Source organism: Notothenia rossii (genome assembly GCF_949606895.1).
Source record: "Notothenia rossii genome assembly, chromosome: 7".
Taxonomy (NCBI): Eukaryota; Metazoa; Chordata; class Actinopteri; order Perciformes; family Nototheniidae; genus Notothenia; species Notothenia rossii.
The window spans coordinates 17,080,755-17,093,590 of NC_136905.1; the positions used below are offsets into that span (position 1 = coordinate 17,080,755).

The 12,836-nt window shown below is 43.6% G+C and overlaps 2 protein-coding genes across 8 annotated transcripts in view; one reads left to right on the plus strand and one right to left on the minus strand.

Moving 5' to 3' along the window:
• Nucleotides 1-1,257: 1,257 nt before the first annotated feature.
• On the plus strand, nucleotides 1,258-11,585 carry josd2 (Josephin domain containing 2). Of its 2 annotated transcripts, none has more exons than XM_079691859.1 (5): nucleotides 1,258-1,543; nucleotides 1,775-1,903; nucleotides 3,465-3,590; nucleotides 9,880-10,074; nucleotides 10,277-11,585. In XM_079691859.1, exons 2-5 carry the CDS (start codon nucleotides 1,782-1,784, stop codon nucleotides 10,386-10,388), a joined length of 555 nt encoding a protein of 184 aa, XP_079547985.1. In that variant the 5' UTR covers nucleotides 1,258-1,543; nucleotides 1,775-1,781; the 3' UTR covers nucleotides 10,389-11,585. The 2 variants fall into 2 exon arrangements, with proteins under 2 accessions (XP_079547985.1, XP_079547986.1); XM_079691860.1 differs by having other exon boundaries at nucleotides 1,515-1,655.
• Nucleotides 11,586-11,662: 77 nt separating this feature from the next.
• ttyh1 (tweety family member 1) overlaps nucleotides 11,663-12,836 on the minus strand; it is a 30,637-nt gene continuing 29,463 nt past the window's right edge. For all 6 annotated transcript variants that reach the window (XM_079691846.1, XM_079691851.1, XM_079691845.1 and 3 more), the window contains one exon: nucleotides 11,663-12,731. In XM_079691846.1, the coding sequence (XP_079547972.1) occupies nucleotides 12,648-12,731 (84 nt within the window). In that variant the 3' untranslated portion in view covers nucleotides 11,663-12,647. The remainder of the gene's footprint in view (nucleotides 12,732-12,836) is intronic.

Genomic DNA, 12,836 nt, shown 5'->3' on the forward strand with positions numbered 1-12,836 from the left:
TATGCTGTTTGCTGTTGTGTGCATGATGAGCGTAATGAATGTCAACACATTGATTTGCAGGACCAGTGACGTTGTTGGAGTGGAGCTTGACGACAGGGTCAGAGAGGAAGATGCTGTCCAAGGTACATGTCATATTGGACAATACCTCCCACCCACTCAATGATGTGCTGGTTGAACAAAGGAGAACATTCAATACAAGACTCATTCATCTGAGATGCAACACAGAGCGCCGCAGGAAATCATTCCTGCCTGTGGCCATCACATTTTTCAACTCCTCCTTCAGAGCCTCAGACACTCCGACTCAATAGACTGGACCTTTGACTATTTCACCCCTTACCCCATAATTAGGCTATTATATATCTAAGCTGTGCAATGTGGACTACACTTACTGTAATTTTACTTACCATACAATGAATACTAACATCACTTTGGCATTAGTATCATCTTGTACATTTCAAGCAATATTCTCATATATATTACTTATACTATTCAGCATTAAACACAGTTTTATTTATTTTTTTAAATGGCAACACACAAACTATCTGATTTTGTTTGCTTTTGCCATAGTTTTGTTTGTTTGTGTGTTTGTGTTTGATTTGTTTTATGTCATGACTATGTAAATGTGGTATTACAGCATTTATGTATCAATAGGGTATTTTGTTACATTTCAATTCACTCAATGTACATACATTTAAATGTTTTGTGTGTGTGTCATTTGTTTGAATTTGTTTTGGGAAAAACAAAGATAACATTAAAAAATCTTAAACACATAACACTTTATAAAAGCAGTGTGAAGTATGCAATATATGTCTTTATGGTCCATTAATACAACCCAGAAATAATGTAATACATTGTAATTTTATCTTTTTAATTTGAGAAAAGGATATACAAAACATTCAGAAAAGAATAGCAGCACACACATAACATGTGTGCACAAGTGTACACAAGTGCATACAATGAGAACAAATATGAGACAATTACATATGAAGTTATAAGGGTAATTGGTCAGATGTTTCAGGGAAAAAGATTACATAATTTAGCAAAAGATTATTAGTCTTTTGTTGTTCAATAAACTGACTGATTTAAGTAATGAATTGAGCTACTGAAGAAAAAGGAACTTGACACATTAACAAATAAAACATTAGACATAAGTAAAGCTTTTTAAATGTGATATTGCAGATGTTTCCAAATGTGTGGGATAGTTTCCTGTATTCAACATAATGTAATCACCACCATAATAAGCAGGCTCGGCACTAGGGGGCGCTTCAACACAACGTGCACAGACTGGTGGACTGAGAATGCCAGTGTGCGTTAGAAGATAACTTCATGACGTTTATTTAACTAATATATATTTGAACGGATATAATATCCAAAACGACGGGAAAAGAGGATTTGTTTGCATTCTTGTTGTTGAGAATACCATACATGGGTGTGACACCCGCACATCACAACAAAAACAACGGATCTACTTCCGGTTTCTGGATGTAGCTGTCAGACTCCAGCATCTTTTTTTGAAAAAAACGGGGAAGCGCTTTATCAGCAGGTCAGTAGCTTCATGTAGCTATTGTCAATTAATAATAGTTCACTTTGCCGTTGTTTTGCTGTCCGAGCACAGAGTATAACCAGCGGGCTGTCACGGTTTAGCCTCCGTTACGGTAAGCTAACGACTCTAACTTACCGTTAGCATGAATGGACTGTGCTGGGACAGCAACTAAGCTAACTATCACAGCTAATGTGTATCTGTTTATTTTCTGTTTGCTTTGTGTGTGTTTAGCTTTAGAATGAGCGAAGGAGAAGTGTTTCATGAGAAACAAAGACTGGAGCTGTGTGCGATCCATGCTCTCAACAACGTGCTCCAGGAGCGGGTGTTCACCAAGGAGACAGCCGATGACATCTGCAAACGGTAGGGTAACTTTGGGAGGAGACGTCGGTGTGTCTTGTCATGGAGCTATAACACATTTAACTCCTTTTTATATAAAGCAAGTTAAAAAATATGCATGCGAAACACATTAGTTATCATAACATAAAATAACCGAATATTCTCTAGATTGTGTTGTGTATAGCTCTGAAGTACCCTCCAAAACATAATTTCATAACAAAAATAATACAAAAAAACGAATAAAATGAAACAAAAATGAGGCATTACTAAAAGAACATAAACATTTCAATAAACTAAGATAAGGTATGCAATCATATATATATATATATATATATATATATATATATATATATATAATCTTTAAAGAATATTAATTTGTTTATAATCTCTCAGGTCTTCAGGGACTGGTCAGCTTTCTGTCAGCTTTCTGTCCCCAGAGTCAAAATTAAACATGGAAAAGCAGCGTTTAGTTATTATGCTCCAAATATCTGGAACAAACTCCCAGAAACCTGCCGGTCCGCTGCAACTCTGACTACTTTTAAATCCAGACTAAAGACTTTTATTTTTGCCGCTGCATTTAATTGAACTATTCACATCTTAAACTGCACTGTAACTTTTATCCATGTTTTTTTTATTTTAATGTTTATTTTATTATCTTTTCTTTTTAATGACTGATTTTAAATGCCATTTTCTTAATGTCTTTAATTTTTTGTAAAGCACTTTGAATTGCCTTGTGTTGAAAGGTGTTATATAAATAAACTTGCCTTGCCTATAATACATAAACATCAGGAAAATAATGAAGTAATTACTTTTGAAAATAAATTGAATTTAATAAATATGGTATTTGCAATTGTTACACTGCCCGTCAGAGTATGTTTCTTTGTTTTGTCCCAAACATTTTAATCTTCTGATTTATGGAGGTCTGATGGTTCACAAAATACCTATGAATTTCTAACCTGCAGCTCTATAACAGGTTTAAAGAAATGTATTTAGATTTTTTTAACGCAAAAGTCCTTCTCTGTTAACACATGGAAGGGAACACTATGTGGCTTCACTATCAAGTAACATAAGGATGTTGTTCATAACCTGAATTTGTTTCAAATATAGTGTGTTAACCGACATGAACCAGTCACAGGATTTCTTATTGTTTTGTGTTATATAACATTAACCCTCAGGAAAAAACTTCAGTGGCACAATTTCACACTGAAAGAGCAATGTCATTTAGTGTGACTGTTGTTAAGGAAGTATTTAACTAACTGAATGGACTATGAAACAAGATGATTCATGAAGCTTGTGATCTTGGCGAAATAATTTACTGCGGGAAACCCTGTGACTTACTCAACTCACAGAAACATGTTTTATTAAAATGAAGGACCGTTTTAGAAATATAACATGTAGCTGTATCCCAGTTACATAACCGTTACATTGGGCTCTAGGTTTAAGCCCTGAGTTTGGAGATGTATTTGCAGAAAAGACCATATGGTGCCAACAGACCTGGCAGCAATAGGACAACATTAAAATGTGGCTGCAACAAATACTTTGGGGGGTTTTCTCTCTAATATGCTTTATGGCTCCTTTTCTGCAGGCTGGCTCCACAGTGTGTGGTAAACCCTCATCGCTCAGTGTTAGGAACAGGAAACTATGACGTCAACGTCATCATGGCGGCCCTACAGAGCCGGGAACTGGCTGCAGTGTGGTGGGACAAACGCAGGTGAGACACACTTCAAGCTTTCTGTGTTTGAGAGGCGGTCCACACCAAAGCACAGATTACTTAATTTATTTGGATATGCATTACTTATTTAAATAATTATTTAAATATTAAATGTACACAGAGATTAGTCAAAGCTGTCTTTAGTTACAGAAGGACATTTTTTCTGAGAAATGTGTGGAAAAGTTATATAGTGGAGCAAGTATTTATTCAGCCACCAACTGTGTAAGTTCTCCCACTTAAAAAGATGAGGCCTGTAATTTTCATCCTAGGTATACATCAACTATGAGAAACAAAATGAGGGAAAAAAAATCCAGAAAATCACATTGTCTGATTTTTAAAGAATTTATTTGCAAATTATGGTGGAAAATAAGTATTTGGTCAATAACAAAAGTTCATCTCAATACTTTGTTATATACCCTTTGTTGGTAATGACAGGTAATGTCTTCTCTGAAGAACCAGCACCTTACCGTGGTAGAGAGGTTTGTGTGCCCTGATGAACCTGGGGGCTGTGTTGTCTGGAACCTTGTGTTCCTGGTAGGGTCTCCCATGGCAAATTTGTCTCGGGCAAGGGGCCAGACTAAGATTGGTTCACAAGACCTCATGAAAGACGACACACGAAGTGAGGATACCCGGCCCGGAGGAAGCCCGGGGTCCCCTTCTGGAGCCAGGCCCAGAAGGAGGTCTCGTCGGCGAGCGTCTGGTGGCCAGGCTTGCCATGGAGCCCGGTCGGGCACAGCCCGAAAAGGCAACGTGGGCAACACCTCCGCTTCTCCGTCCCGCGGGCCCACCACTTACGGGAAACAGCGATGGGGTCGGGTGCGCTGCCAGAAGGGTGGCAGTGAAGGCAGAGGGTCTCGACGGACCAGACCCGGGCGACAGAAGCTGGCTTTGGGCACGTGGAACGTCACCTCTCTGGGGGGGAAGGAGTCGGAGCTTGTGCGGGAGGTGGAGCGTTACCAGTTGGATCTGGTTGGGCTCACCTCTACGCACAGCGTCGGCTCTGGAACCTTACTTCTGGATAGGGGTTGGACTCTATTCTTCTCCGGAGTTGCTCAAGGTGTGAGGCGCCGGGTGGGTGTGGGGATACTCACAAGTCCCCGGTTGGGTGCTTCGTTGTTGGAGTTTACCCCAGTGGACGAGAGGGTCGCCTCCCTACGCCTGCGGGTTATGGAGGGGAAAACTCTGACTGTTGTGTGTGCTTATGCACCCAACAGCAGTTCAGAGTATACGGCCTTCTTGGAGACCCTGGAAAGAGTCCTGTATGGGGCTCCTGAAGGGGACTCTTTAATTTTGCTTGGAGACTTCAACGCACATATGGGCAATGATGGAGACACTTGGAGGGGAGTGATTGGGAGGAACGGCCCCCCTGATCTGAACCGGAGTGGTGGTTTGTTACTGGACTTCTGTGCTAGTCATGGATTGGCCATAACAAACACCCTGTTCGAACATAAGGATGCTCATAAGTGTACGTGGGACCAGAGCACCCTAGGCAGAAGGTCCATGATCGATTTCGTTATCGTATCATCGGACCTGAGGCCGTATGTTTTGGACACTCGGGTAAAGAGAGGGGCGGAGTTGTCAAATGATCACCATCTGGTGGTGAGTTGGGTCGAATGGCGCGGGAAGCCTCTGGATAGACCTGGTAAGCCCAAACGTGTAGTTCGGGTGAACTGGGAACGTCTGGAGGAGGCCCAAGTTCAGGAGGCGGCCCAAGTTCAGGAGGCCTTCAACTCACACCTCCGGCGGAGCTTTTCGGGCATTCCTGTGGAGGTTGGGGACATTGAAACAGAGTGGTCGGTGTTCAAAGCCTCTATTGCCGAAGCCGCGAAGGGGAGCTGTGGTCTCAAGGTCCTAGGTGCCTCAAGGGGCGGTAACCCTCGAACCTCCTGGTGGACACCGGTGGTCAGGGAAGCCGTCCGACTGAAGAAGGATGCCTTCAGGGATTTGTTATCTCGGGGGAATCCAGAGGCAGTTGCAAGGTACCGACAGGCCCGAAGGGCAGCAGCCTCAGCCGTGGCCGAGGCAAAGCAGCGGGTGTGGGAGAAGTTCGGAGAAGAAATGGAAAAGGACTTTCGGGCGGCATCAAAGTTGTTCTGGAAAACTGTCCGACACCTCAGGAGGGGGAAGCAGGGAACCATCCAAGCTGTGTACAGTAAGGATGGGACGTTGTTGACCTCAACTGATGGAGTGTTAGGGCGTTGGAAGGAGCACTTTGAGGAACTCCTGAACCCGACAACTCCACCCTCTATGTCAGAGGCAGAGCTGGAGTATGACGGGGGATCGACACCAATCTCCCGGGGGGAGGTCACTGAGGTCGTCAAACAACTTCACAGTGGCAAAGCCCCGGGGGTGGATGAGATCCGCCCAGAAATGCTGAAGGCTCTGGGTGTTGAGGGACTGTCATGGTTGACACGTCTCATCAACGTTGCGTGGAAGTCGGAAACAGTACCGAAGGAGTGGCAGACCTAAAAAGGGGGATCAGAGGGTGTGTGCCAATTACAGAGGCATCACACTACTCAGCCTCCCCGGGAAAGTTTACTCTAAGGTACTCAAAAGGAGGGTCAGGCCGATTGTCGAACCTCAGATTGAGGAGGAACAATGCGGATTCCGTCCTGGTCGTGGAACGGCGGATCAGCTTTTTACTGCCGCAAGGATCCTGGAGGGGGCCTGGGAGTACGCTTATCCAGTCTACATGTGTTTTGTAGACTTGGAGAAGGCGTATGACCGGGTTCCCAGGGAGTCACTGTGGGAGGTGCTGCGGGAGTATGGGGTGAGGGGGTCTCTACTCAGGGCCATCCGATCTCTGTACTCCCAAAGCGAGAGCTGTGTCCGGGTCCTCGGCAGTAAGTCGGACCCATTTCAGGTGAGGGTTGGCCTCCGCCAGGGCTGTGCTTTGTCACCAATCCTGTTTGTAATATACATGGATCGGATTTCGAGGGCGTAGTCGTGGGGGAGGAGGTCTGAAGTTGGGTGGACTAAGGATTGCGCCACTGCTTTTCGCAGATGATGTGGTTCTGATGGCTTCATCGGTCTGCGACCTTCAGCACTCACTGGATCGGTTCGCAACCGAGTGTGAAGCGGCTGGGCTCATCCCAGCCGCTTCACACTCGGTTGCGAACCGATTTGGAGGTGCTGATCCTCATGATCAGCACCTCCAAATCTGAGGCCATGGTTCTCAGCAGGAAACCGATGGACTGTCCACTCAAAGTAGGGAATGAGTCCTTACCCCAAGTGAAGGAGTTCAAGTATCTCGGGGTCTTGTTCTCGAGTGAGGGAACAATGGAGCGTGAGATGGGTCGGAGAATCGGAGCAGCGGGAGCGGTACTGCAGTCGCTTTACCGCACCGTTGTGACGAAAAGGGAGCTGAGCCAGAAGGCAAAGCTCTCTGTCTACCGCGCCATTTTCGTTCCTACCCTCACCTATGGCCATGAAGGATGGGTCATGACCGAAAGAACGAGATCGCGGTTACAAGCGGCCGAGATGGGTGGCTGGTGTCTCCTTTAGAGATAAGGTGAGACGTTCGGTCATCCGGGAGGGACTCGGAGTTGAACCGCTCCTCCTTCGCGTCAAAAGGAGCCAGTTGAGGTGGTTCGGGCACCTAGTTAGGATGCCACCTGGGCGCCTCCCTAGGGAGGTGTTCCAGGCACGTCCAGCTGGGAAGAGACCAAGGGGTAGACCTAGGACCAGGTGGAGGGATTATATCTCTTCGCTGTCCTGGGAGCGCCTTGGGATCCCCCAGTCAGAGCTGGTTGATGTGGCCAGGGAAAAGAACGTTTGGGGCTCTCTGCTGGAACTGCTACCTCCGCGACCCGGCCACGGATAAGCGGGAGAAGATGGATGGATGGATGGATGGATGGATGGTAATGACAGAGGTCAAACGTTTTCTGTAAGTCTTCACAAGGTTTTCACACACTGTTGCTGGTATTTTGGCCCATTCCTCCATGAAGATCTTCTCTAGAGCAGTGATGTTTTGGGGCTGTCGCTGGGCAACACGGACTTTCAACTCCCTCCAAAGATTTTCTATGGGGTTGAGATCTGGAGACTGGCTAGGCAACTCCAGGACCTTGAAATGCTTCTTACGAAGCCACTCCTTCGTTGCCCGGACGGTGTGTTTGGGATCATTGTCATGCTGAAAGACCCAGCCATGTTTCATCTTCAATGCCCTTGCTGATGGAAGGAGGTTGTCACTCAAAATCTCACAATACATGGCCCCATTCATTCTTTCCTTTACACAGATCAGTCGTCCTGGTCCCTTTGCAGAAAAACAGCCCCAAAGCATGATGTTTCCACCCCCATGTTTCACAGTAGGTATGGTGTTCTTTGGATGCAACTCAGCATTCTTTCTCCTCCAAGCACATCTAGTTGAGTTTTTACCAAAAAGTTATATTTTGGTTTGATCTGACCATATGACATTCTCCCAATCCTCTTCTGGATCATCTAAATGCACTCTAGCAAACTTCAGACGGGCCTGGACATGTACTGGCTTAAGCAGGGGGACACGTCTGGCACTGCAGGATTTGAGTCCCTGGTGGCGTAGTGTGCTACTGATGGTAGCCTTTGTTACTTTGGTCCCAGCTCTCTGCAGGTCATTGACTAGGTCCCCCCGTGTGGTTCTGGGATTTTTGCTCACCTTTGATCATTTTGACCCCACGGGGTGAGATCTTGCGTGGAGCCCCAGATCGAGGGAGATTATCAGTGGTCTTGTATGTCTTCCATTTTCTAATAATTGCTCCCACAGTTGATTTCTTCACACCAAGCTGCTTACCTATTGCAGATTCAGTCTTCCCAGCCTGGTGCAGGTCTACAATTCTGTTTCTGGTGTCCTTTGACAGCTCTTTGGTCTTGGCCATAGTGGAGTTTGGACTGTGACTGTTTGAGGTTGTGGACAGGTGTCTTTTATACTGATAACGAGTTCAAACAGGTGCCATTAATACAGTTAACGAGTGGAGGACAGAGGAGGCTCTTAAAGAAGGAGTTACAGGTCTGTGAGAGCCAGAAATCTTGTTTGTTTGTAGGTGACCAAATACCGTAATTTTCGGACTATAAGGCGCACCTGAATATAAGCCGCAGCAGCTAAATTGAATGATGTGTACATATATAAGCCGCACTGGACTATAAGCCGCAGGTGTTTTAATGTTTAATTACCATATGTAAGGGTTCGTGCACAGAGGGGATTGTCGGGAAAGAGATGGTTGTTTGAGGAAGCTCCCATTTATTAACATTTCAACAAACAAGTTGCATATTTGCATAACGTATTCAAGTATTACCATTTAGTGCAATAGTAGCTACAGAACATGTATTGTGCTGTGTAAACTGTACTGTATCACATAGCGTTTCAGACACACAAACTTTTCAACTTTCAAACTTAAACGGTGCGCTCCCAGCGCACGTACCGGCAGTGATCAACAGCAGTGATTTTCAACCAGTGGTACGGGGACAAACTGTCTCGCTCTCGTAATGTCTGTCTGTCTTGCTCTCGTTCTGTCTCTCGTACCACTCTCGGTTCCACTTTTACTTTTGCGCGCTACCTGTCTCACTCTTTTCCGGCCTCCAGCTCTTCCTGCTGAAGCCCGCCGCTTAAAGGTGGGGGGCGCGGACCGGCCATAGAGCCCATAGAGTTAAAGGTGGTGGACTGTAACCTGTAAAATCCATAGATTTAGGAGGTCCCCTAGTGGCCGTTAGCTTTAAAAATCCATAGATTAGCCGCACTGTTATATAAGCCGCAGCGTCGAAAAAGGGGAAAAAAGGCGCGGCTTATAGTCGGAAAATTTCGGTACTTATTTTCCACCATAATTTGCAAATAAATTCTTTAAAAATCAGACAATGTGATTTTCTGGATTTTCTTTTTCTCATTTTGTCTCTCATAGTTGAGGTATACCTAGGATGAAAATTACAGGCCTCTCTCATCTTTTTAAGTTGGAGAACTTGCACAATTGGTGGCTGACTAAATACTTTTTTGCCCCACTGTGTATCTTTTTAGTCTCACAGACAGATGGAAACACCCATTTCTGCACAAGTAGTAGGCCATAATACTAGACCATCATGCAATGCAACCCCAAGGCATGTTGCGCTGTAAATATGAGGCCTGACTCATCTTTTGCTTACACTCCTAACTATCTACAGCTATGTATTAGGCATTAATTTGGGGAAATTGTTAAACCAGGTTCAGGTGAATTAATGAAACAGTCCACCATGGAACATACTAAACATAACAGATAGATAACTAAGGAGATCTCAAGGTGGAAATCTTGTTTGATACTTCCATTCTCCCTTTTTTTTTTTAATACAGGACGGTTCAGAGCCTATGCATGTCAAAGGTCCATGGTTTTATTCTTAATGTCCCATCCCGGGTGTCTCTGGGAATCGTGTCCCTCCCACTCCGACGGCGGCACTGGCTCGCGGTTCGGCAAGTCAACGGACAGTACTACAACCTGGACTCCAAACTGAAGAGCCCTCTCTGTATTGGGGGAGAGGCAGAACTACGGTAAGAATGCACATTCAAAATGTCCCTTCAGAGCAGATATATGAAGTCCGTTCTGGGTGAGAGCAGCATGTGAGTCATCCCATATGAGCGGTCACATGGGGCTTACCTCACTGTTTGTGTTAGAGCGCTGCAGTATTCTGCCCTCTGTCTGTGTCCATGTTGTTTTAACTTTTTCCCTGTTGTCGTCATTGTTTCTGTGCAGCACATTTCTCAGCGAACAGCTTTCTCAGGACGTGGCAGAGATGCTGCTGGTCGTCCAGCGGGAAGTGGAGGAGGACGGCTCATGGCTGAACTCGGACAACCCTAAGAAGTGATGCCTTGGCCATAACCTTACATAGCATGGAAAAAGATATCCTCTGGGATGATGACAGACTTTTTTTACAGAAAACTCTTCAGGGAATGCACTAAAATACATTTAATATCTACACAATTCCAAAGAGAAGCAGTGACGGGCGTTACTCCTGGTATGAAGAACTGTTTTGATTGTTGCCGCTGTAAACGCTTTTGCTCTTATATGACCCCTGTATCTGCGTTGTCCTTCTCTCAGTACCTTTATTTTGAACACTAGGAAGGTGCATCAAAGCTTACAAAGTTTGAGGCAAAGGTTGGTTTGTTTGATGACATTTGAGATGTGATAATGATTGAAATGTCTCTGTTTATGTTAGGAAAGATTGTAGTGTGTTTGTGATGGAAAAACATCTGCAATAGAGACTAGTTGAAAAATGGTTAAATGTTGTAGTCTATTACAATTTAATTGCCAAAATTAGATCAGTTTGTACTGTGCGTAAAAGGCGGTCATGTCAAATGTATAAGTTATCAAGCCGCACCGTTTCTTCCCACAACTGTTGTTGTAAACCTTCTATGCACTGACTTTGATTTGTTAGCCCTGTCTTTGTTCTCACAGGTACTCCAATGGTTCCACCTAATGAAGCATTTAAGGGCCTCCAGTGTCTTTGCATGTTTTGGTACATTCACTGCAACCTTGTTGACACTTTTTATAGCGTGCTACATTTTTGGGATTTTGACACGTTTCCTTTTTTAAAGATTTTTTTATTTGGTTAAGAGCTGTTATCCATCACAATTACTTTGTGACCCTCCATTTGTTTTTGTCAAAGTGATGTTAATTTTGTGTGAAGTGTGCAGCTGATCCACACTTTAATTAGGATTGCCTGCCAATTAGTGCAGATTGAAAGTCTCTTCAGGTTGAGTTTTACACAGCTGTATCATGAATGAAAGATGTTAGAAAGGTAGTCTTGTTTTAAATCTGAAAGGAACTGTTGCAGGAATATAAAGTACACTATTCTTGATTAGTCTTTGAATAACATGCAAAAACACTGTTTCTGTGACTGTAAACTCTACGTTTGTGTTGTATCTCTCTTATTGATCTATGCATATCCAAAATAGTAGGAGCGCTGTCTCTGGTATGTATGACTGACTCACACATAAACCCAAGCTCAGAGGTTAATTATAGTGAAACGTATTTATATTAAACTTTGACCTCTTGTTTTCAATACGAATCTCTTGTCTCTGTGAAGCCTTGTGTTTGTTACATACATTGCATTGACTCGTAGACACCATGAAGACCAGCTGAAGGTTATTGAAGTTATCTTTTATTTATATTAGACTCTTGAGTGTAAAAGGATGCCATTCAAAAGGAGCATTGATAACCATACAAACTCAATTCAAGGGGTTAACAAGGTCAGTTGGCAGGGAGGGGGGATTCAATGAAATCTCATACCAGACCATATATACACAAAACCTCTTGGAGAGATCTCAGAAACCCAATGCCATACATAGTTATTATTGCTAGTTACGGTAGGGCTACTGCAGCGCCAGTAGCAAGAATCATATTGCTATGTACCTGCTATCATTGCATGGGATTTGTAGTTCTTTAGTGGCAGTTGTAGTTCTCCATTCAATCATTAAAACCGGGTCTTCTTGGTAGCCCTCAAGTATTTTTTTTTAAAGAGCAAATGTTCATGATTATTCAGATATTATAGACAGTGACATATACAGAATACCATTAGGTAATACAAGGAAAATACAGAATTGCCACCTATAAAAAGTAATAATAAAAAAACATGATACCAAGTGAGGGAACTGCATAACCATTCACAGAAGAAAAAAAAGTGTCTTGTTGCTACGTGCCAGGGCTTTTCTACAACAATATTTATATAAAAACTTAAAAATAAATTGGTGGTACTGATACATTTAAGAATATAAAACTACAACGTAGTAACGTCAATACCATTCTGACTTGCCTCACCACTGTTCACAGTTTACACAGAGTTTGGACAGACGAGGGGAAATAATTTAGACCAGGTGGACTTGGTTCATATTTGCACAACCATATACCAGTATATCATTGTCGGTTATATCAACAGTCCATTTGGACCTGTTTCTTTTAAGTGCTTCTAATAATAATACTCAGTGGTTCTGACGTTATGCACTTTGAATTCACACCTAGCATTCATTTTATTTAGATTAGTTTCTTTTTCATTTCAGTAAAGTGTCCATTCATATGAAAACTAAACATATTTTTTTCTATACATTTCCTAACAAAAAAATAATAATCAACGTGAATACAGGTTCCTCGAATGGGCGGGGTTGGGGTGTGATTGACCTCCCCCGTAACCAGTCAGCATGCTGGGAGAGTACTGCACGCCCCGAACAGATGATGGGAGACAACAGGAGACAGGTTCAGATGTCCAAAGGAGAGAGAAAATAAACGAGAAGAGAACAACATTTGTTATTCACACACA